The sequence below is a fragment of the Rattus rattus genome, chromosome 9 (assembly GCF_011064425.1).
Source record: "Rattus rattus isolate New Zealand chromosome 9, Rrattus_CSIRO_v1, whole genome shotgun sequence".
Classification (NCBI taxonomy): domain Eukaryota; kingdom Metazoa; phylum Chordata; class Mammalia; order Rodentia; family Muridae; genus Rattus; species Rattus rattus.
This window is the reverse complement of record NC_046162.1, coordinates 50,376,753-50,402,883: the sequence shown is the minus strand read 5'-3', so window position 1 is coordinate 50,402,883 and position 26,131 is coordinate 50,376,753. Positions and strand designations below refer to the sequence as shown.

The window sequence follows — 26,131 nt, the reverse complement described above, 5'->3', positions numbered from 1 at the left end:
TAACCTTTGATGTTCCTCTTTTGTCTGACGTCCTGTCTGTTGCCTCTCATGTGATCTCTGAGATTTCTCTCTGACTCGTCTCTTCCAAGCCTTTACAGAGGACTTCCCTTCAGGGTCTGTGAACAGTAATTCAGTTTTTGCCCAACACATATTTCAAAACACTTCCACATTCTTTGGTATTTCTTAACAGCACAGCACACCATTTCTCGGTACCTTTTCTGTCGGAGTGCATGGGCAGCCATGACAAGGTAACGTGTGTGTGTGTTACTCGGGTTTCAATCCCGGTAACAAATTACCTGAGCTAAAAACACTTGTCAAGATAACAAGGTTATTTTGGTTCTCGGTCGTTGGAGGTTCCAGTTCATGATTGGTTGGGCCCTGTTGCTCTAGACCTGTAGGAAGGTGAGCTTACATCATAGCAGGAGGAGTGCTAAAGCAAAATCATGCACTTCACAGCCAAGAGGCAAAGAAATACAAAGGAGTCGGTGGCTCCCTAGTCCATTTGAGGACACCCTCCCCTGAATAACCAAGGAGTTCCCACTTGGTTCCACCACTTAAAGACTACGCCCCTTCCCAAAGACACCATCCTGGGGAACAAGCCTTACATACATAGGCCTTTGGAGGACATTCAAAATATAGCCCTAGTTACTTTAAGAACAGCAGAAATCTATTGGTCAACATCACCGAGAGCAAGGAATCCAAGAGCAAGGTGTGTCAGACTCCATGTCTGGTCAGAGTGTTGACTGCTACGCAGACAGTGCCTGCCTGCCTGCCTGCCTACCTTGCCCTCACAAGCTGGGTGTACAAGGCAGCTTTCTGGGGCTTCTATTGGAAGAGCATCCATCCCATACATAGGACCATAGGCTCTGTGTCTTAACACTGCCATGTAGAAGACCATATTTCAACACATGAGATCCTGGGGATGCAAACTGTGAGTGAGTGGAACCACTGAACTAGACCACCCCGTGAACAGGAAGAAAAGTTTATTTTGGAAACCAAACTGCAAGGGTTAGAGAACATCCTCCAGTCAGAAAAGCCTGTCAGTCTTAGGGGGTCAGGCATCTCGGAAGGAGAGTTGCAGGCTTCAGAAGAGCTTGGGGTGTAGCATGGGGGCTTTGACGTGTAGCAGGCTGTCCCAGAGCTGGATGGCCTTGCCTGAGGTAGTTGACCTTGGGCTGGATAAGGGAAGTAAGTAATGGCTTTCCTAGTAAAGTTTTGGTTTCTGTTTTTCCAGTAACCACCCTTGTGTTTACCCACTCAGAGTCCTTCCGTTAAGGACACTGTCACCAACACTCCCATTGGGGCGACCCTGCTTTGGACCTAACACAAACAGATATTCAGACAATGTCACATACACCACATATGTCACAATGTGGTATAGGAGAGATGGGGTGAAAGTGCCACGTCCTGCCTTTCTGGCTGGTGGCAGGCTTTGTTGTCAAAGGAACCAGACGGAGGTTAGAGCTACAGATAGGCAAGTGGCCGTCACACTGGGTCATCACTCCACAGACATACTCTTTGTCATTTGCTCTGCCTTAGCCACATTTCTGGAGGTGTTAGAGTGTGGGTTTTAGGCATGGTATCTGCGTCCTGTGCTGCTGGAGAGAGCCATGGTGATGTCCGTGGTCTGTCCTGCCACCAGAGACCATGCTGAGTTCCACGGCTTGTCTGGTGCCAGAGACCACGTGTAAATCCATGATCTGTGCTCCCACTGACTGCAGAGGGCGAGGGAGCTACTACTGCGGTGGTGTGGACGACTGCAGACTCACAGCTGAGAAAGCGGGAGACGGGAGCTTCTGTGACAGCCCCTACTCGACTTCCCACCTCCACTCCCACCTCCCCCTCCAACTCTCCTACCCCCAGCCCAAAAGTAACAGCCTAGACAGGAAAACATCGACGAGAACGCTTAAACATTGTGATGAGGAAGCTAGCGTGTAACTCCTCAATGGATGGCTTTGGCAGGGATGCAGATGCGGAAGGACTCAGCTTTCTCTCAGGAGCTGGCCACTGGGCGTTTGACCAGGCTCCCGTGAGTGTATGGGCAGCACAAATTAGACTTGTGAGGTTTTTCTTCTTCTTTTGGGGGGTCACAAATGGACCTGGGAGGACCGGGAGGTGAGTGCGATTGGGGTACATGATTTAAAAATCCCAAATAATTAAGAAAAATATTATGGGGAAAAAAAGCCGCTCTACATAGATTCCATTTCAAGCCATATTCACACCTGGATCAACAGCTTTAGAACCCAGCACCAGGAGCCCGGATAATAGCATAGATAAATGAAGCCTGCTGTGCTGGTGTGTGCTGGTAATCCCAGAACTTGGAAGGTGGAGGCAAGAAAATCAGCTCAAGGCCATTCTTAGTGACAAAGCAAGTCCAAGGTCAGCTTGGGCTATGTGAAACAACAAATACATAATACATAATACATAATACATAATACATACATACATACATACATACATACATACATACATACATACACACACATATGCATATACATACACATGCACGTGTACAGACACACACAAACAGTAAATATCTTCTTCTTGAGGGTGCCACACCCTCACTCAGTCTCACTGGGAGTGTGGATAATCTGCTAAGGGCAGAGGAAAGCCAACTTCTGTGTGTTCCTGTGGTACAGACTGTTTCAGTAGTATGACTACTGCTCCAGGCATGTCTGCTGGGGTCTGCTTTCCCACAGTACACATGTGTGTACTCTGCCTTGGTTAAGTGGCCGAGTGAAATCTCACTCAATTCACATTTGGATGAACAAGGCTTCCCACTAGATATAGTCATGTAATATTGACTGTGGCCTCGTTTTCTTTTACTAAAGCAAGAATAGAGATGTTCCCATGAGCAAAACTACTCTAAAAAAAGCAACCCTTGGCCCATCTACTACAAAATTCAGCCATTTGTATAGATTTACCTCAGATCTCTGGTTTTGGGGGCAGCCTGGTCAACAGGGTGAGTTCCAGGACAGCCAGAGCTACACAGAGAAACCCTGGTTTTAAAAAAAAAAAAAAAAAAAAAAAGATAAATCTGGTCTGACAAGATGGCTTATCACGCAAAGGGCATTCACTGTCAAATAAGCCTGACAACCTGAGTTTGCTCCCTGGGACCCACAAGGTAGAGGGAGAAAACTGACTCCCTCGAACCTGCCCTCTGTTGCCTATGTGAACACACATTCACACATACAAATAAAATGTAATAAGGGGTTGGGGATTTTAGCTCAGTGGTAGAGCGCTTGCCTAGCATGCGCAAGGCCCTGGGTTCGGTCCCCAGCTCCGAAAAAAAAAATGTAATAAAAACACATATATTTTCTAAAAAATAAAAATAAGAGGAGTCTCACTGTGTGTGTTATATTTTTTCCAAATCTCTTTCACTATAGCTAAACAGAGAACACCCAGGTTGCTGTCTGTTTCTACAGTCTGTCACAATACCCTGTCATGGCCTCTCTGCAAGTTTCACTGTGTGTTCACACGAGGCCATGAACACAGTGGAAATAACCTATTAGCGTTACCAAAATAGTTTCAGTCTTGTGACCCAGCTCACACTCTAAGAGCCAATGTCCTCAAGAAGCTCAAGAGCCTGTATAAGATGGCCCTCGTAGTGTCATTTGCTGTGAGGAAGGAAGGCCAACATACCTGTCTGTCAACGAGGGACTTTCAGCTCCGTGGGAGCCACACAAATGTTACATTTCTGTCACCTAGCATGGGTTAGCACATGATACTTGGTAAGGTTTTGTGTGTGAGGGGTGGGGAGGGTAAATAAGGGACAACTTGAAACTTGCCATTTTAATTTAACTCTTACCTTTCCACCAAACAGGAAGAGAACAACAAAGGCCTGCTTATCTAGAGAGCTGTGCTTGGTACAGGCTGTGTGGTCACCTACGTGTGTTCATGTGGGGGTCAGAGGCCAATGTCAGGTGCCTTCTCCTGTTATATCCAACTTAGTTTTTGAGGCAGGGCCTTTCATTGGCCTAGGGTTTGTTGACTTGGCTAGTCTGGCCAGTGAGGTCTGGGGAATCACCTGTGTCTACCTTTCAGTTAGGGTTACAGATTTTTGAATGGGTTCTGATGATACAAACTCAATTCCTCCTTCTTATACTTAACCTGATGAACCATCGACCTAGTTCCCCCCCACACACACACACACACACACACACACACACACACACACACACACACACACACACACACACCTACACGCATACACACTCCTCTCTTGGAGATAGATGCTTGCTAGGTAATTCAGGCCAACATCAAACTCACTCTGTAGCCCCAGGCTTCTCTCTCTCTCTCTCTCTCTCTCTCTCTCTCTCTCTCTCTCTCTCTCTCTCTCTCTCTCTCTCTCTCTCTAAGATTTATTTATTTTACGTATGTGAGTACACTGTAGGTGTCTTCAGACACACCAGAAGAGAGCATCAGATCCCACTACAGATGGTTGTGAACCACCATGTGGTTGCTGGGAATTGAATTCAGAACCCCTGGAAGAGCAGTCAGTGCTCTTAACCACTGATCCATCTCTCTCAAACTTTTGATTTCCCTGCCTCAATCTCCAAAGTATTTGGATTACATGTGTAAGCCACCACACCTGTCTGGGGATTATTTATTTATTTATTCTAAAATGAAAGGTTCATTTCCAATGTCTTGACCTGAAGCTACAGTTTTAAACCACAGGTTGCAAACACTGCCACCTATAGGTGAATGAGATCTCAACACATGGGACATAGGGACCGTTACTGTTTTAAACTATTATACAATGAGAACCTGTCTCAAGCAAACAGAAATCTTTTGTAGAAAAATATGTAAATGAAACATTAATTAATTTCACGTTTAGACTTGGTTCCCTTTACAAGATGTACCACTAAAGTGTGCTGGCTAGCAATCCATCAATAGAGGCGAGCTAGAGTCATCGAGAGAAGGGAGCCTGGGTTGAGACCCATGGTAGAGGTGACTCCCACAGTTGCCTCTGACTTCCACAGCACACGTTCCATGCTTCAAGAATCCCTTTCCTCATAAAATCCCAATGACAAACCAGAGGATGAGTCCACCAAAGGTCACTTGGGAAACCAATAAGTTGGGGTTTTGTTGTTTCGTTTTTAGATTTATTTGTTTATGAATGCTTGCCAGCATGCATTTATGTACGCTATGTCTATGTCTTGTGGCCAAGGGTGTCAGAAGAGGGTACTGGATTCCCTGGAACTGTAGTTACGGATGATTATAAGCTCCCCACATCAGTGCTAGGAATCAAACCTGGTCCTCTGCAGGACCAGCGAGTGCTTTACCTTGCTGGGCTGTCTCTCCAGCCCCTGGAAACCATGAGTTTCTTGAGCTTGCTTACAGGGTGTGAGTGAGGGCTTAGTGGCAGCAGTGGAAAATCCTCACCCAGCATGGGCAACAGCTTCTCCATACACACAGATGAAGCCCCTCTTCACTTAACTTCCCTCCACCCACAGCCTATAGACTCCACCGAGATGCCGAGGCCATGAGCCATCACAGCAGAACTGTATACACCCAGTAGGGGCAGCAGGATTCTCAGGTAGGGCCACAGGATCTCCCTCCATCCTCTCCTACAAGGGAGGGATATCAACAATCAACAAGTCCAGACCCTCAAAGTCTCTTGCAAACTGGCACAGCTGATCTAAGAAACACGGTGGCCATTTTGCTCCAACAAGCCCCCTAACACATACCCACAGACACACATACTATACATGTACATACACACATACATGCATGTACACACACTATACACACATACACACACACAATGTCACAGAAAGGAATACTATCTCAAATCTAATTTTTTTTCAAATCTAATTGTGAGAATTAAAAGATAAATAGCAGATGTATGCACCTGCTGCCTTGAAATAAAACTTAATTTGTGCAGTGGAAACTCTGGGGAGGAGAGACCAAAGCCCACGTGATCTGTGTGCTGGTATTCGTGAGGGAGAAGATTTAGAGTTGAACACCTTACATTTTGCACACATCATATGGAACTCCCACGATGATCCTACGAAATATGTACCAATAACACTAACTATTACCGGGTTTCTCTACATTCGGATTTCATAGCCCTGTGTCTCTGAGGCGAGGAACTGTCACTGCCTCAAGAAGTGACACAATTTATAGAAGACACAATTAGGCTTGAAGAGATCAAGTTATTTTTCCTAAGGTACACAGCCCCTAAGTGCTGGGGCAAGGGCACTGGCTTCTTAGTGCATGGTTTTTGACCTTTTTTTTTTTTTTTTTTTTTTTTTTTTTTTTTTTTTAGCTGGGGACCGAACCCAGGGCCTTGTGCTTGCTAGGCAAGCGCTCTACCACTGAGCTAAATCCCCAACCCGGTTTTTGACCTTTTAAATTTTTTACACTTATTTATTTATTTGGGGGTGCTCTAGTGTGCAGAGGAAATCAGAGGACAACTTGAAGGAGCTGGGAGCTGGGAGCTGGTTCGCTCTACCATGTGGCTTCTGGGAATCAGAATGAGATCATTAGCCTTGACAGCAGCAGCTTTACCCACTGAGCCATGGCTACACACACACACACACACACACACACACACACACACACACCCCCACCCCTTGTACTTTTATGCTCTCCTTGTTTATCTCCGTGTCATAAGCCTTTGGCAGGACAGGATCAGCAGAAGGTAATAAAAAGGAAGGAAAACACATACAAAGGAGAAAGAGGAAATTACTTATGGGGTGGATTGTCTACTCGGACCCCTACAGGCCCAACAGGGCCCTGGGCAGGTCTAGGACTCCGAGAGCTCTCAACAATGTGCAGGTCTTCGAAGCAAGCAGCACCGAGGGAAGGTTTCTCTCCCAGAAACTCCTTTCTACCTACATACACATCTTACAGATGATTAATACCTAGAATGAAAAAACTCATAAAACTAAATAAAACTCAAAAAGCCTCAATCAGTAACTGAGTTAATGAAATGAACGGCCAGTTCTCCAAAGATTAAGTACAAATGTGGACGAAGTTCAACCTCACCGGCCGTCAGAGACGGGCAAGCCCAAACCACATGCAGATTCCATCCAGTGGGAATGACAGTCATTAAGAAAACAACGAGCTCCATCCGCTGTTTGGCCGTGGGTGTCTGCATCTGTCTGAGTCAGCTGCTGGGTGAGAGGAAGGATTTGGGGCCCTGAAGGAGTTGGGAACTCCACAGGAAGACCAACAGAGTCAACTAACCTGGACCCTTGCGGCTCTCAGAGACTGAACTACAACCGAAGAGCACCACGTACAGGCTGGACCCAGGCCTCCCTGCACATACGTAGCAGATGTGCAGCTTGGTCTTCCTGTGGGTCCTGAACAGCTGGAGTGGGGGCTGTCCCCAAAGCTGTTGCCTGTACATAGGACATGTTTTACTAGCTGGGCTGCCTGGCCTGGCCTGGCCTCAGTGGGAGAGGATGCACCGTAGCCTCAAAGACACTTGATGTGCTGGGGAGGGTATTGGGAGGGGGTACCCCAGAGAGGAGTGTCTTAGTCAGAGTTCCTATTCCTGCACAAACATCATGACCATGAAGCAAGTTGGGGAGGAAAGGGTTTATCCAGCTTCCACTTCCACATTGCTGTTCATCACCAAAGGAAGTCAGAACTGGAACTCAAGCAGGTCAGGAAGCAGGAGCTGATGCAGAGGCCATGGAGGAATGTTACTTACTGGCTTGCTTCCCCTGGCTTGCTCACCTTGCTTGCTTTTTTTTTTTTTTTGTTGGAGCTGAGGACCGAACCCAGGGCCTTGCACTTGATAGGCAAGCGCTCTACCACTGAGCTAAATCCCCAACCCCCCTCACCTTGCTTTCTTATAGAACTCAGGACCACCAGCCCCGGGATGGCCCCACCCACAGTGCGCTGGGTCCTCCCCCCTTGATCACTAACTGAGAAAATGCCTTACAGCTAATATCTCATGGAGGCATTTCCACAACTGAGGCTCCTTTTTCTGTGATTTCTCCAGCTTGTGTCGAGTTGACACACAAACCAGCCAGTACAGGGAGGGAGGGTAAAGGTAAGGGTTGTGGGAAGGGATAGGGGTGAGGGGCAGTGAACAGGATGTAAGGTGAATAAATAAAAACACCTATAAAAGTAGTTAGGAAAAATATAGTTATACAATAAATTTTACATTTTATAGTGTTTTAATGATTTATATAAATATATCAGGAAATACATTATAGATTGTGAAGCTCTGTTTGTGACTATGACAGGATCTTAAGACACTCAGGAGTAACCCTTCTGGATCACCCGTGAGGGATTATTTAAATTACACTGGTTTGAGGACATGCCCACAAGGGATTATCTTGATTAAGTTATTGAAGTGGAAAGCTCACTCTAAAAGACAGTAGCATCATTTTCTGGTCTTGGTTCTCAGACTGCATGAGACAGAGAAAGTTAGTCAAACATGTACAGATTTCTTCTTCCTGACTGTGGATGACCAGCGGCTTCAAGCTCTTGCTGTCTTGATGACTATAATGGGCTGAACCTTCAAAATGTACCAAAATAAATCCTTCTTTTCATGAGAGAGAGAGAGACAGACAGACACAGAGAGAGAGACAGAGAGACAGAGACAGAAAACAATAGTAGCAGGCCTGGAGGGATGGCCCAGTGGTTAAGAGCACCTGCTACTCTTCCAGAGATCTCAAGTTCTTTTCCCAGGGCACATGTCAAGTGGCTCAGGAAACATGGTTGGTCTCTGAGGGCCCCTGCAGGACATACATCCACAGGCGTACACATATCCACATACATGAACAGAAAATAACAACAGACGCAGACAAGGGTGCTGAGACGAAGGAACCTTATACACTGAAAACGGATGTACCATAGGGCCTGGCTACAGCACTCCTGGGCACTTACCCAAAGCACTTGTGATGGTGTGTATATGCTTGGCCCAGGGAGTGGCACTATTAGGAGGTGTGACCTTGTTGGGTGTGTCACTGTGAGTGTGGGCTTAAGACCCTCCGTCATCCTAGCTTCCTGAAGTCAGTCTTTCTGCTAACAGCCCTCAGATGAAACACTGCCATGCTCCTGCCTTGATGATAATGGACTGAACCTCTGAACCCGTCAGCCAGCCCCAGTGAAATGTTGTCCTTTATAAGACTTGGCCGTGGTCATGGTGTCTCTTCACAGCAGTAAGACCCTAACTAAGACAGCACCCTTAAGCTAGCACGTTACAGAGACACTTACAGACATGCCCATGTCTGTTACAACACAACTGACAATAGCTTAGTTATAAAATTAACGTAGGTTTCTCTGAACAGAGGAATGGATAGAAAAGTGGGATATGTATGTGTTGTGTGTGATTATCCTATTAAACAAATTGAATCTGTCTCAGGAAGACAAATTTCACAGTTTTAGGAACCCTGGATTTCATATAGATATTATACGACATGAAAGTGGGAGGATAACTGTATAAAGAACAGACGGGTCTAAGGAGAAGCCGGAGAGGGGACGAAGTATGGAGAGAGTATGCTCAGAGTGCACTACATATGTGTATGCACGGACAATGAACAGATGCTTTCTTTAAAGGAAGAGGGTGATTTCCTTGAAGCTCTATCGCTACCCTGGTAGATGTTTCTGTGGACGCTAGAGGGCAGTCTCCACACACCCAAGTCTCCGCAGCCCGCGCTCTCAGCAAGCACCTCGCAGCCCATGCCATCCATCTTGTGGGGGGCAGATGAGGGCTCACGCAGGTGGATGCGGCACGGTAGGGTTCGAGAGAACCACCGCCCTTGACTTGGAGAGTGCCGGGAAGTCTCTACTTCACAGGGTTTTGGACTCTGAGGTTGGGCGCTTCAAAGAGATGTGCAATGTCAGTCCCTGGTGGATCTGGAAGCTGGGGTGGCCTGTAAGTGAACTGCTGCATTCGCCGACATGGGTGGGGGCCCTAGGCACGCTCTCCTCCGTATGCAAGAAGGGGAACCCGACTTGGCATCCTTAGACCAAGAAAGGCCAGAGGAGAGGTCACAGAGGTGCGGGGTGCACGGGGATGGGCTCGCTGCACACCACCCTGCCCTTCATCCTGCTGCTTGCCTTTCCGCGTCTCTTACAGTTCTAACACCGAATGCATCCTGGTGCAAGGTCAACCAACAGGCATAGGTTAACTCAACTCTGCCAGGGATCCGTGCACCAAGATCTGCTCTCTTTGGTCCATGAATGGCTGAGGCCTGCTGAGACAGGTGTAGACCACACAGATGACCTATAGGGCTGTGTCTGTTTCAGAGATAAACTAGAACCAACTTACAGTCTTGCCAGAGCCAATTTTTCAAACTGTTTCCGACCTGTATTGAAATTAGCCATGGTGGGGATGATGGTGAGCCCTCTCTCCAGCCTATTAGTCCTGGCTGGTTTGTTTTTAATTATCGCCTCTGGCTGGTATTTCACGGTTGCAGTGGCAACTGTCTACCACTCTGTTTTTGCAAGTGTTTTAATGACAGCAGGTCTCAGGCATGTCCCAAATACTCTAAATCAAGAAACATGAGTGAAGCTAGAGATGGCTCAGCAGTTAAGAAACAAGTGTAAGCGGAGAACTGGCTGCTCTTTCAAAGATCTGGGGTTTGGGGTTCAGTTCCCAACACCTACATGGTGGCTAACAACCATGTGCAACTCCAGTTCCAAGACGCCCTCTTCTGGCCTCCACAGGTATTTCATGTATATACATATACACACAATCTTGGGCACTGCATGGACAAACACACGAGCACTGCATGCACACACATACACACAAGCATTCAAATGACTTTAACCTTGTTATGATAGTGAGAATCTGAAGGAGCAAAGCAGATGCAGGACAGAGGGGATAGCGCTGCAAAGCCACACTCTGAGAGCGAGGCACAATGGAGCACTTGGGGAAAGGCGAGCCAAGGTGGCGATGAGAGCAGTACGAAGCTATGCTGAGACCATAAGGAAATACAACTCGGCGTAGAAAACACACAACAGAAAGGCATATCAAGACATCTGCAAAGACGTAGTTTATTTGCTTAAAATGTTAAGGAAGTGGGGGAAGCAGGTGCTGACATACCTTCGAAGATTCTGCAGAATTTCTCTGGGTAGTTAACGGCTTTCCGACTGGGAGGCCTACTCTTTCTTGAAAGTGGGTCTGAATTCATGGTTTGTCTTTGGCAGGATTCTCCTTGCATAGAATTATGACTGTTAGCCACAGCTTCAGTGGGACCTTTGACACCAGGGTGAGTTTGACACCAGGGTGAGTTGAAAGGGAAGGAAAGCAAATGAGGAAAATTGAGAAATTTCCCTGAAACAACCAAGTGACAGGTAGAGGGTTCAACAATCGAGGACAGAGGATATACGTATGACAAACATACAATGAAGACTATTTTGTCAACCAGAATTCGTCTCTTGGGCAACACACACAGTTTTGGGGAACATAAGGCCTTCATTCTCTTTCTTGTTGTGCATGTCAGGAACAACAAAAACATGTCACTAATGTTCAAGTAAACAAATTGAGTAAAGGGCCCTTTCTCTTGCTAAGTGGTGATGGTTAAGGAAACCGAGAGCCTAGTTGGTGCTTGCCTATCGTGCCCAGGGCCCCGAGTTGGATCTCCAGCACACAGGAACTGAGTATAGCAGTGCATGACTGCACTCCCGGAACGCTGGAGGCAGGAGGTTCAGATGTTCAAGGTCATCCCCAGCTACAAATGGAGTTCATGGTCAGTGTGAGCTATTTGAGACATGTCTAAAAAAGAAGAAAGAAGAAAGAAAGGAAAAAAGTAACTGTGTGCTGACCTTGGGTGGAAAGATTTGGTTACCTGAGAAAACTAAGGCCAGACAGTAACAGCCCAAACTGACAGAGCCATGAAAGGGCCGAGTGTGGTGGGCCATGTCTTTAATCCAACCACGGGGAAGTAGAGGAAAGTGAATCTCCGATTTCAAGATCAGCCTGGGCTACACTGCAAATTTCAGGCCAGCCAGGGCTACACGGAGAGACCCTGTCTCAAACAGAACAAAGCAAACCCTGCACCATCAGTTTCAACATGAAGGGACTTCTGAGGAAACCGTCTAACAGGAGGGACACGCTCGCCTGCGTGAAGTCCTTAGTGCCCCCCAGTGTTTGTGAAAGCTTCCTCTGGGCAGTCTGGGGAGTGCTCATGTCTTTTTCAGACAGGGTTCTCACCTGGCTTTTTAACTTTTACTGTAATTATTCAACCACATTATAAATGGGGTTTATAAGGTGCTGGTTCTATATGAAGACTGGAAGGGATGGATTTGGAAGTAACGCAGAAAACAGAAGTTAAAGTGGTGGGGGACGCTCTGGTGTCATGTGAGGAAGGCAGTGTGAGCACAGCTCACTTTAAGGCCCAGCAAAACATCAGTAAAGAGTGAGGCCACACCCCTGGGCAGCCAGAGAGCCTCCCCTGCCAGACCCTCAGCCAGTGGAGCCACCCTCGGAGGTGGGCAATGGAGTTATCGGCCTTTTCCAGAGGCCGGTGTGTAAACCTGAGAACTGGTATCTGCCAGGGTACAGGACAAGCCTGCGCTGTGTGGGCTGTGATGAGTTACATTAGCAAAGGGATGGTTTAAATTCTTTATATTCAAATCTAGGTGGTGACTGGCAAGGGGAACAAAGGGGTGCAAAGGGTTTAAAATTAGGCAGTAATGACTCGCCTGTGCACGGTACAGTGCCTAATACGACAGTGGTCAGTAGTCTTCGCTCTGGACTTATACTATCTTGGGCAAATCACCTAACATTCCCTGCCCTGCCAAACTCTTCATCTTTAAGTTGGCTCCAGAACGGCTCATTGAGGTAAATTTCGAAACTCTGTAATTGACTAAAAGTCACTGAACTGAACACTTAACACCTGGAACCCTATGATATGTAAGTTGTACCTAAATAAAGCTATTTTTAAAAGGTATGCCCACACCATACACATATCGTAAGAAATAAACGTAAGCTGACAGCACCCGGCCTGACACAGTTAAAATAATAAATACTGATAATCAGAAGCCTGGTGTGCAGACAAGTGTTAGTAATCCCATCTACTTAGGAAACTGAGGCAGGAGGATCACAAACCTAAGGTCTGTCTGAGTTACACAGTGAGTAAAAGATCAGCCTGGACAACTCATCAAGATTCAGTCTCTGAAGTGGGGGTGGGGTGGGGCACAGGGGGGAGGTGAGTTAGGGCCATAGTTTAGTGGTAGAGTGCTTGCCTGGCCCAAAGACAAGTTAAACACAAGGGCTGAAAATGGCGATTAGTCTGTTTTCTTAGAGGCTGGTTGAGACTTGAGAGATCATGGCACTCAGTGCCCCTCGCTCTGCTGATGAGAACCAGACAGAAGGGACTGAAAGGCCTTCCTGAAGGGACAACTCTCAGATGAGAGCCCAGGCTCCTAGGTTTTCTTCAGTGCCATTGCTGTTCCCACCCCTAGCAAGGAAACATGAGAAATGGAGGACACAGAAGACAAGCAGAGATGTCTAAACAAAACCCTACGAGGCAAGCCAAAAAGGCTGTCACATCTCCATCCCAGAGCCCCCGCTGGGCGGTCACGATAGCTCGAGTGTTGGAAGGGCCAGGCCTGGTTAGCTGCGTTATCCAGCTCACACCATAGTCTGGCAAAGAAAGGCCACAGGGGCCTGTTTACTACCTCCTGACAGGATGGCCGGGATGGCCGCCAACAGCAGGAGCTGGGACCACGCGGCAGGTGCCCGGGCCGTCTGCACACAGCGCTGAAGCAAGGACAGCTTACCAAGCCTCTTAGGCCCATGCTAGTAGCCTGGCTCCCACTGTTTCTCCACCCTCCTCTGAGTTTTCAGGCTTTCGCTTCCTGTCCTGTAAACTGTTTCCTTTCCAAGGGGACCTCTTCAGATGAATGAGGACCCTATCAGGGTTGTGAAAAGACTCAAGCTTCCTGCTTTCTCATCAATGCTAACAAGTTTGTTATGGTTGGGAGAGTCGGAGGCTTAAAAAAGAAATGGAGGGAAGGGTTAACTAAAGAATCCCAAAGCTAAGCAGTGGACAGCATAGGCTATAACTTTCTAATGTTTCAGGAGACATTGAGTCAACTCTGGTTCTTAGGAGTGGTGAACCCTATCTCCACTTTTCATTAAGAACAACAATTTAGGCCAGACATGTGTACAGACCCCTGTGGAGATAGAAAGGAGGAAGGAAAGGCCAGAAGAGGATTAAGGCCTGGAACAACTTTTATGATTTAATTTAGTACACTGAAACTTCTCAATAAATAGTTCATAAAACTGCCTTATCACTTTCAGCCGATGACTGACACACACTCGGCGGATGGCCAGGGGAGGCCCTGTCCCTTCACCTGATCCTAGAGCCCGGGAACAGAGCAGTGGAGAAGCCTGCCCCAAGCCTCCCCACACCACCTCCCTGGTTTGCACATCACTCGCTACAGTGAACACTCTGGTGCCGGAGGAGGTGGGAGCTCCGACTAAAGGTCTTCTGGCACTCCTGACACTCATATGGCTTTTCTCCAGTGTGAGTTCTCTGGTGGATGGTGAGCTGGGAGTGCTGGCTGAACGTTTTCTCGCATTCGCTACACTCGTAAGGTTTCTCTCCGATATGAATCTTCTGGTGAAGCAGCAGTTCAGAATTATCCCAGAAGGTTCTTGCACACGCATTACACTGATGGGGCTTCTCTCCCGTGTGTATTCTCTGGTGGACAATCAGATGAGAGGTCCGTCTGAAAGCTTTCCCACACTCAAAGCACTCATAGGGTTTCTCCCCAGTGTGAATCCTCTCGTGCCTCAGGAGCTCTGAGTTACCCCTGAAGGCTTTCCCACATTCTTTGCACACATAGGGCTTCTCCCCAGTGTGAATTCTGATATGTCTAATAATCTCTGAGTTCTGGCCAAAAGTTTTCCCACACTCACTGCATTCATAGGGCTTGTCCCCTGTGTGGATTCTTTGATGGCGGATAAGCTCTGAACTCTGACCGAAGCCTTTCCCACACTCATTACAGAGGTAGGGTTTTTCTCCTGTGTGGATCTTCTGATGTCGGATGAGGCCGGAGCTGTGCTTGAAGGCTTTCCCACACTCACTGCACTCGTGGTACCTCTCCTCTGTGTGGATCCTCTGATGCTGGATGAGCTGTGAGCTAACCCGGAAGGTCTTCCCACACTCATTACACTCGTACGGCTTCTCTCCAGTGTGGATTCTCTGGTGCAGAATGAGGGCTGAGTTCTGACTGAAGGCTTTACCACACTCTTCACATTTATAAGGTCTTTCTCCAGTATGGATTCTGTGATGGTGGATCAGATGTGAGCTCTGAATGAAGGCCTTGCCACACTCGGTGCAGGCAAAGGGCTTCTCTCCGGCGTGAATTCTCTGGTGCCTTCGAAGGCTGGAATTAGTCCCGAAGGTCTTTCCACACTCTTTGCATTCAAAGGGTTTTTCTCCACTATGGACTCTCATATGCTGAATGAGATGTGAGTTCTGATTAAAAGTTTTCCCACATTCTTTACATGTGTGTGGCTTCTCTCCCACAGGAGTCCTCTGTGCTTTAGTAAGCTCTATACTCTCCATGAAGTTCTGGCCAGAGGCAGCACATGTGCTGACCCTCTCAGCTGTAGCATCTCCATGACACATCAGGACACTTGTGTTAGGACTGAAGCCCCTTGGACTCTCCCTGTTTTTCTGGTCTTTCTCACCTGAGGAAGACCTCTTGAAGATAATTAACCCTGATGCAAAGGCTCTCTCCTGAGGATACATTTGTTCTATAATCTCTTTCGAAGACTCTCTCAAATGTCCTTCTAGTATGTCTTCCTCACTTGCTGCTCCAAACTCATGGCCTTGGTAAACCTCCTGTGCCAGTTTTTCTAATGTTGGCCCGTGTGGTTCACAGTCTTGAGAAATGTCTTCCTTGGGAAGCACCTCCTTTTCCTCAGTCCCCATATCACAACCTGAAATGAGAGAGGGCGCTCATGTGAGGTTGCTCTGTGTCCTTCCTAAATGACATTGCGGGGGAAGGGGGGAGACGACACAGGGCCTGGACATGGCACTGTCCTCAGACCGCCCCGCCGATGAGGCAATGAGAGCCTGCTGCGGACTGTCTGCATGGTGAACACTGGCTTCCAGGAGTGAGAAAACCCACCAGAGGCAGAAGACAGCAACAGGAAGGGTGCAGTGCAGAGATACCAGCAGGAATTGTGTGGCACTGACAGAGTCACAGGAGAACTCAGAGATAAAGAAAGCACCCGGGGCAGCTAATGGCCATATAACAAGTGTATACAAAAAGTGTTGGAAAAAGCAAAGTGATAAGTGAACAGAAATAACTTTTGAGTTGAAGACGAAAAAGTCACACAATGTTTAGCAAGAGGATGTGCACATATATATATGTGTATACACACACACACACACACATATATATACACATATATATACATATATATATATATATAATTATCTATATTACCAATAGTCCTATAGAGCAGTGCATGGTGGAGAGGGGTTACCCACTCCAAGGGTTGATATGACAGCCTATAATCTGTACAAGAGTAACTTCTTAGCCCTTACTCTTAGGTGAAGTGAGGGAAGTTTGCTGAACTGCACCAGCGCTCTGACCCACCCAAAAGAGCGTTTTAGGATTCTCTACGCTGTTTGCCAGCTGAGCAAGGCCAGGTTCATGTACTTGTCATTTGGAACTCACTTCTGGGGCAGGGATAGTGAAATTCCCAGAACTGTTATATTAGTTAGATCTAGGCTTGACTTCATATAATAATTATATATAAGATATAGATAGATAGATAGATAGATAGATAGATAGATAGATAGATAGATAGACACACACATATACAATATAAACAGAGTCTCAAACTCAGGATTTCCCTACTTCTGCTTCAGGATTATAGACACTATGCCTGAATATAATTTATTTTTTGAAACAGGCTGTCCTGGAACTCGCTATGTAGACCAGGTTGGCTTTAAACTCAGAGCCCGTGCCTCCTGAGTTAGATGCATGTGCCACCATGCCCGGCAATAATAAAATTTTTAAGAACCATAATGACTTAGCCAAGGCATTAACTTATTTCTGTATTGCATAAAAGAAGTCCAGAGGCAGGCATTCGGGAGTATGAGAGTAGTGAAGGCCTCTGCTCTTTCCAGCTCAGATTCCCAGTCTTAGAGTATGTTGGTATTCTAAGACTCATAATCAAAGATGATGCCCCAAGTATCACATCATGCCCTGGGAACAGATGCAAAGGAAAACAATACTGCCATGTGCTTTCCTTTGCCTGTCACTACCTCACTGACCAGAGTTTGGTCAAATGACTAAATGTGTAAAGGAAGATGAGGTGTGTCACACACACACACACACACACACACACACACACACACACACACACACACACGAGATCACTAAATAAATCCAAAGGTGACCCTCATCGGGAATGAGCAGGGCAAAGAACTTCATCCTTAAAAACAGTAGATTTGGGGGCTGGAGAGATGGCTCAGCGGTTAAGAGCCCGACTGCTCTTCCAGAGGTCCTGAGTTCAATTCCCAGCAACCACATGGTGGCTCGCAACCATTTGTAAAGAGATCGGATGCCCTCTTCTGGTGTGTCTGAAGACAGCTACAGTGTACTTATATATAATAAATGAATAAATCTTTAAAAAGAGAAAAAAAAACCAGTAGATTTGGCTGGGTGGTGGTGCACATCTTTAATCCCAGCACCTGGGTGGGAGGCAGAGGCATCTCTGAGTTCAAGGCCAACCTGATCGACACAGTGAGTGAGTTCCAGAACAGCTAGGGCTACATACAGAGAAACCCCATCTTTAACATACCCCCCATATATAAAAACCTCTTTAAAAACAGTATAATTGTAGAATGATTTGAAGCTGAGGAGTGGAATAGTCTCTCTCGAATCAGAATGTCAAGTAGATGCATACTAGTGGCCATTTAATAGATGAACTAGAATCAGCAGACATGATGATTGTGGGGCTGGTGTAGTCATCCAGGCTAAAAGACATGAGATCGAGGGCAACAGTGGCAGTGGGAATGGAGAGGAATTGACAGGAGGAATATTTAAAAGCTCAAATTCTGTAACACTTGGTGTTACAGAAAGAAGAGCTGGGCTGGAAGGACGGCTCAGTGCTTAAGAACACTGGCTGCTGTTCTTGCAATGGGCCCAGACGCAGTTCCCAGCACCACAGGATGGTTCATAACTATCTACAACTCCAGTCCCAAGGTGTCCGATGCCCTCTTCTGGTTTCCTTGGGCACCGTCATGAACATGATACACATACATATGTGTGCCGGCAGTGCCACTCACAGTTATAAAAAATGTTTAAAGCTAAAAAAAAGAGAGAGACTAGGAATCAAAGAATGTGTCAATCGCATTTAATTTGAGGGATGGTAATGAGATGTACAATGATGCCCCGAGATTTGGAATACCGAAGGCAGAGCTAGTGCAAGCAGGAAGGTGGTGAGTGAACTCTGTTTTGGAGATGTGTTTTGAGATATCCACAGAGAGTACATTTTTAGATTGATCTAAAAGCTTACAGTGGTCAACGCTTGACACAGATTTGAGAGGACTAAGCACGTATGTAACGTGAGAACCACCAGACATGGAGAACAGAAATCTAGAATCCAAAATGGTGAGAATGCTGCTGCCCTACCAATTCCTCCTCCCTTCCTTCCTCAACATCTTTCTACCCTTCCCCAGCCCCCATCTCTCTGGCCAAGAACATTAGCTTATACAGCACATAACAGGTTAACAGGTCCTCTGGCTTCCAGATGAGTCTCAACAGAAGCGCAGAGAGGGATGGTCGGAGGATTTATTCCTCTGATTCCTTCCTGTGATATTGCCAGGGGCTGTTGCTGTCCCTCAGTTAAAAGTTCTCTCCGGGAGTCTATTCTACCCAATTTTTCAACATTTTACTCAGTCCTGTCACATACAGTTAACCTCTTGGTAACTAAAATTAACCTAACTTGAGTAGATTATGGTTCTTATTCATTGTCTGAGAATAAAGGGGTAGGTAGAGAAGAGAAATCTGCCACTAAGAGAAAAAGTGGGTAGTGAAGAGCCATGATAGTGTCACAGAGGTCACCAAGGTCGTAAAAGGGAACTGAAAAGCATCTAATGCTGCCAGGTATGGTGGGGTATGCCAGGAACCCCAGTTACTCTGAAAGCTGTGCGGAACTGTGAATTGGGATGACTTAACAAGACCCATGCCCCCCTCAATTCAAAACGAAACAAACCAAGCAAACAAACAAAACCAAACCTGAGAGTGCAGCCCAGTGACTTAACATTTACCAGGGCACACAAAGCCCCAGAATGGGCTCAGTAGTTTACAAATGAGACACTGTCTACTGGGACAATAAAGGAGTCACAAGAAACAGAAGCATAGTGAGTAAAACTATTTTCTATTCTCCTAATGCAACTGAGGCTTACTGCCTCAGTCTGCTACCTAGGCCTACTCCTGGAAGCTTCTTACAATCTTTTTTTTTTTTTTTTTTTTTGGTTCTTTTTTTCGGGGCTGGGGCCCAAACCCAGGGCCTTGCGCTTCCTAGGCAAGCGCTCTACCGCTGAGCTAAATCCCCAACCCCGCTTCTTACAATCTTATCTAGGCCTAAAGTCTGCAGTCTCTGAGACTTAGTGCTGAATGAGCCCACCCTTTCTAGTTCTCTCTGAACTCTGGCTGGCTGGTTCAACTCAGCTGTTCTGGCTCAAACTCCTCTCCAAGCTGACTGGTTCAATCTGACTCCTCTCTCAGCCTCTGACTGATTTGCTCTACTTAGCCTCATACTAACTTTGGCGCTGTGTTCTAATCTTTTGGCTCCTGCTCATTCTCTGGCTTGTTCTAGCTTCACTGTCTGTGTCTAGCTTGTTCTCTCTCTTTCTGCAGCCTGTCTCTGTACAACTGTCCCAGTAAAACTGCCTTCTTTTTATCTGCACTGCCCCAAGAGTAGCTTCCCTTTCCTCTCTCTTCTTGTGAGAGTTGGGCAGAACCTATTCTTTCAAATCGTTCTGATTCATCACTTTGCCTGCCACTCATTTAGACATCACTTTCAAACATGAATGCTTCCTTCTACAAACTAACTTTACCTTTACTGTTTGAGATTAAAGCTGTGCACTAAGAATGTGTCTGTATGCCAGCCGGAGGGATTAAAGGTGGGTGTTAAGGGCTGAGACATGTCACAACTAGAAACAGGTTTTTTTTCTTTCAGTAAATAACACAATCTTGGGGTTCACAGTATCGTCAAATATCCTGCAATACTAGTGACAGTGACTGAGAAATCAATTTGCTGCAATATGAAGGGGTTATAACAGCGTGGATTTTCTCTGGTTTAAATATGTTCATATTAGATTTAAATATGTTCCTAGTAGAGGGGGTGGTATGAGCAGAAAGATGGGGCTTAAAGAGTAAGGAAAAGCAAGAATAGTGAAGAATAAGGAGCCCAAGAGGCAGGAGAGACGAGGCTGAGTCACATGATGAGAGAAGGAAGTGATTTTGCAAGTGACTTCTGGTCTGCCCTTTCTCTATCTAGCTTCCTGTTTAGCCCCAAGAGGTTGGTGACCACCACCCATCCTACCTGGGGAGATGCCCACCATAAGAACTTGATCTCTACTGGAACCCTGAAGCCTAGGAACCTCTTTGTTGTCTCCCTCAAAGTGAGCTACAAGCCCCCAGCATCTTCTCATATTTCCCCAGGGAGCAAGGAAAAACCCCCAAAGCTAGATCTCGATCTCTCTCTCTCTCTCTCTCTCTCTCTCTCTCTCTCCCCCCCCCCCCCCCTCTTTTCTGTCAAAATCTGTGTAACTGTAAGGATAGATTATGGAGTTGTGGCTATCTTTTTTTTTGGAACTATGCAAATCTGGCTGGCCTAAAACTCACAAGATGCCTTTAAATTTACAGAGATGGCCTGTCTCTGCCTCCTGAGCACTGGGGTTAAAGGCCCACAGCCATGTCAAGCTGTTGGCTATCTTCTATCCTTGGCATCATTCCATTCCGGAAGCACTGTCTTACAGAAATTCCCTTCTAGTGTCTTTAATCTCAGCGTTTAAGGGGATGAGGCAGAAGGCGCATGATTGAAGCCAGTCTGAATTACATTCAGGATGCTGTGTGAAATAAACATAGAAGAGAATTATTCTTGCCACAAGTGAATGTCTCTCAAATACCCAGCCAAGAACAGTTTTCAGGAGCTGGTATTTCAGTATCTATGGACTTCCCACCTCCCTCTGACCTTCCTTTTCAAATCTTCAGGTCTTCTCTAGTTGCTTATCTTACAGTTTTGGTCTTGATGGATTTTTTTTCTCCTAAGAGTTCTGAAGATCAAATCCAAGACTCAACCACTAAGCTGTACTTCTAGCCCTTCTTTGTTTTGAGACAGGGTCTCAGTACATAGTCCCAGCTGGCCTAGAACTCTGTATGTAGACCAGGCTGGCCTGTAACATAAAGATCTACCTGCCTCTGCCTCCCAAGTATTGGGATTAAATGAACGTGTCATCACACCCTATTTTTTATGTTATTTGAGACAAACTCCACTAAGTTTCCAAAGCTGGCCCCCCAACTCACAGTGCTGCTGCTTCAGTCCCCGCAGAGTACCTGGGTGCCTGGGATTACAGACATCAGTGTCGTGCCTAGCTCAGCACCTTCTAGAGTTTGTTTGTTTGTTTTGTTTTAAAGGGAAGTCAGCACTTGGGAAATCTATACCTGCACAAGATATGGAAAAATCACTTAATCAGAGTAAAACAAGACAGAATAAAAGATATGGGAGCTGGGTGTGGTACCCCATATCTGTAATCCTAGAATTCAGGAGGCTAAGGCAGAAAAATCACAAATTTGAAGCCAGCCTGAGCTACAATGAGCCCCTATCACAAACAAACAAAACTAACGAAGGGGAAGGGACTCAGATTCAGTCTTCCGCATTATTATATTTACTTTGTATTCTGCCAGTGACATAATGAGTGTAATTTCTAGGTGTCCTCTCACATAGAAATCAGAGCCACTCTCCACTCATATAGAGGGTCTCAGAAACAAAACCACACATGGGCCCTCATTCTCATATAGAAGCCCCCAGGGCCTAAATGCCTATTCCCAAGCATTTCCCATCTCTTTGCTAAATCATGAGCTATTCCTGAAGATGGAGGAGGGAGGCTGAACGCAGTCGGTTTTCATGTTGGGGGATGACAGGCAGACCTCTACAGGGTCTCTACAGCTTAGGATAGGGTCCTCGACTCTGCAAACCTGGACTTGTCTTTGCAAAGCACTGGAGGAGAAAAGTCTCGGAAACCTCATTCGGAAAGTTCTGACGGGCACACCTATTAACAAACAGCAGCTAATGAAAACTGCATATTTTTGAGCCAGGGTGAACCAAATTCCATTACTCATCTGGCACAAGGCTCACCTCCTCCGGAAGTCCTCACTAACATCTGCAGGAAGGAGCCCTTGGTCCTCTGAAGCCGGGTTTTCCCCTAGTCCCTTTCTCACCTTTCCTTAACTACAGTTTCCATGTTACTTCCTGTTTGTTATGCTTTTCGAAGCTTCCAGAATGAATATTTCCTACTGCTCACAATGCTCTCCTAATCAAGCCTGTTTCCTTTCCCCACATCCTACCTCATATTCCCCAACAACAACTAGCAGGTGCAGGTGTGCTCAGTATCCTGCAAGCCAAACACTGTCTATTCTTTAAAATGTCTCTGCCTTTGCAAAGAAACCATTCTCACTTCCTGGAATACTGCTGCTCACCTGTGCACTTAGCAAACATCGAGATGCAGCTGATGTGGGCAGCCCCCCCCCATCCTCTTTCTGACCTGCAGGCCCCAACAAGTGTTACTTCTTCATACAGGCAATATGCCACCGTATTATGCATTTGCTTTTCTCTAGAGCAGCGGTTCTCAACCTTCCTAATGCCACTTCGATCCTATAATACACATGTTGTGGTGAACCCTGACCATAAAATTATTTTCATTGCTACCTCATAATTATAATTTTGCCGCTATGAATGATAATGTATAGATCTGTGTTTTCCAATAGTCTTAGGCAACCCTGTAACGGGGACACTCAGCTCTCGGAGGGGTTGCACTACTCTAGACCATGAACAAGGATGATGGTAACTCATCTTGTTAATTTCAGTGCTTAGCACATTTCTGATATTTGGTAAATATTAAGTGAGCTTTGTGTGCTATCTGGGTGACAAGTCTGCAGCTGTTTTGAAGGTTAACTGGAGTTTCCATTCATCATTGTCCCTAAAGAGACCAGGGCAGTGTCTGATATTGCTTTTTTTTTTTATATAAAAATAAGTTCTTAGCCGGGCATAGTGGCACAAACGTGGAAAACAGAAGCACGTGGATCTCTGAAGTCTGAGGTCAACCTGATCTACATAGTGAGCTCTAGACTAGCCAGAGATATGCAGCAAGACCTATCTCAAAAAAATCAAACTAAAACAACAACAAAAGTTCTTTCTCGGGGTTGGGGATTTAGCTCAGTGGTAGAGCGCTTGCCTAGCAAGCGCAAGGCCCTGGGTTCGGTCCCCAGCTCCGAAAAAAAAGAAAAGAAAAAAAATTCTTTCTTCCAAGACATTATTATTTTCCTTCTCTGGTACCCGGAATCAAGGGAACTCCGTCAATTCTGTGCTCAATTCAGTCTCCTTTATGATTGTTATTACTCTTAATTATGTGTAGATGTGTGTTGCTCCATGAGTTCCAGATGTGTATGCACATGAGTTACAGATGATATGAGGAGTTCTAGGAACCAAACTGGGGTCCTCTGAAAGAGCGGCAAGTACTGCTGAGCCGTCTTAGTCAATTCTATCGTCTTTCTTTAACCTTAATAAGCCAATGTCCTGCCTGCCAGCACAGGTCACAACATGTCACGAGGGCTTCAGTTTTTGCCTGCTATTCATTCTAGCAGTATACTTACGGAATGCAATACCAAAGGGGGGCGGGAGAGAGAGAGAGAGAGAGAGAGAGAGAGAGAGAGAGAGAGAGAGTGTGTGTGTGTGTGCAGTTTCCCTGGCTGACAAGGCCTGGAAGCAGAATTTGGATCGTCCCTGACAGTGCCCAGGCTCCACCCTCTCCGTGTGCAAATGAGTAGGAGCCCCGGGTCCAAGGTCATACAGCAAACCCCAGTCACGGGCGAGCCTACAGTCAGGACTCCGGCTCCAAGCTGGGAGCCCCACGCCCTCCTCCCCCGGGCATGACGGAACCAAAGAGGCCTCACCGCTGGCGGATGCCGCCTACGCTCACTCCGCTGGGCCCGGGGCGCTGCACCGCGGCGCGCACAGAACCGCAGCTGTTGTCTGGTGTCACGGGCGACCCACACCGGCCACTTCCGGTGCCGGGCGGCACTGCGGCCAATCCGAGCGAGACGCACTCGCGGGAGGAACAGGTGGCCATCGGGTCCACACCCCCATACCCGTCCCAGCTTTCCCGTCTGCTGCTCTCGCCCTAATTCACCCCATCTTCGCCGGGCCGGGCAGGGGTGGTCGGCTTGCGAGAATGTCCCGGTGCACCTCGCGAAACCCACTGCATCCCCGGACCACTGACGTACAGGGTCCTCCCGGTTTCCTAGAACGGCTCCGGGGATGCACTTCCGCCCCGCAGCAGCCGCTCTGCACGCCCCTGGCGTTTCCGTGGGCTGGAAAACTAGAAGCTCCGCAACTCTTCCCGCGGGGAAGTGTTGAGCAGCCGTATTTGTGCCTCCCCTACCACTTTCCAAGAGGACCCTAGATTTAGGGTGCGCATGTCATCTTCTAGGAGCGAGGGGGGAGACCTGCTTTGAGGTTAGGAAGGCTTCAGGGAGTGATGCTTTGACAAAATTCTCAAGGTCGAGTGTGATTTCCGTAGCCTGTTCAGGCAATAGGAACTGCATTATTTGCTGGCTTTCCTCTCTTCTTGAATAAATTTGATCTTTTAGTACAGCACGTATGTGACTATGAATGTGGGGATCCTCCTGCCTCAGCCTTCCAAGTGCTGAAATGAGCGACCATGCCCGGTGAAATAGACCTCTGTGTGTGGGGAGGTTGAGGCAGCGTCCTATTCTGCATCTAGGACTGGTCTTGAATTAATTGTGTATTAATAGTTCAAGCTAGCCTCGAATTTAAGGCAATCCTCCTGCCTCTACTCCCAGGTGTTGGGATTAGAGGCCTAAAACAATATACTTGTGATGGTTTAAATAAAAATGGCCCTCATAGGCCCATAGGGAGTGGCACTATTAGGAGGTGTGGCCTTGTTGGAGTAAGTGTGGCCTAGTTGGAGGAATTGTGTCAGCGGAGGCCAGCTTAGAGGTCTCAAGCCCAAACCTGGGTGGTGTGTCACAGTCTCTTCCTACTGCCTGTGATCACATATAGAAAATTCTCAGCTACCTCTCTAGCACCTTGTCTACCTGCACGCTACCGTGTTTTCTACCATGATCATAATGGACTAAACCTCAGAACTGTAAGCCAGCCCTAATTAAATGTCTTCCTTTTTAAGAGTTGCAGTGGTCATGGTGTCTCTTCACTTCAATAACATCCTAACTTAACACCCAACTCTAATATGAGCATTTAAACAGAGTCAACTAAAATTATAGGTTGTTGCAGATAGTAGGGCTGCCAGTCAAAGGTATTGGTGTAAGACAGGCTAGCCTGAGGGACTCTGAACCCTCATACCTTGTCTCAATGCTGAACTCAAGGTGATCGATTTCCTTTTTGAGGGCCATGTACTGGATATATATCACAATAGTCTTTTCTATTCATAGGGCTGCAGTTAGGCAAACATGGACACTAGCTCCCACCTTTGGGGCACAGTGGTGGCCCTGCCTTGACTAATCACATGATCCTTCCTTCTAACTGGTCCAGAGGTGAACATTACATAGAAACAGAACTGAACAGTACTTCCTTACTGTTCTTACAGTTGCTATCAGGGAAGAGTAGTACAGTTTGGGACGACATTGTGAGGAATCTGGTCTTTTCTGAAGTAATGGTCTTTGAAATAGGCCTGAACAGGCTGGCGAGATGGCTCCATGGTTAAGAGCACTGACTGCTCTTCCAGAGGTCCTGAGTTCAGTTCCCAGCAACCATATGGTGGCTCACAACCATCTGTAGTGTGATCTTGGTGCCCTCTTCTGGTGTGTATAAAATAAAAGAAGAAAGAAATAGGACCAAACAAGGAGATCTGAACAGAGAAAAGGCAGAGGAGGCTAGGGTATAGCTCAGAGGTAGAACACTTGCCTAGAATGTGCTAGG

General features: G+C 46.7%; 1 protein-coding gene across 1 annotated transcript; it reads right to left on the bottom strand.

Moving 5' to 3' along the window:
- Window positions 1-14,126: 14,126 nt before the first annotated feature.
- On the bottom strand, window positions 14,127-15,888 carry Zfp3 (ZFP3 zinc finger protein). The gene has a single exon (XM_032913496.1). It carries the CDS (start codon window positions 15,858-15,860, stop codon window positions 14,349-14,351), a length of 1,512 nt encoding a protein of 503 aa, XP_032769387.1. The 5' UTR covers window positions 15,861-15,888; the 3' UTR covers window positions 14,127-14,348.
- Window positions 15,889-26,131: the final 10,243 nt, after the last annotated feature.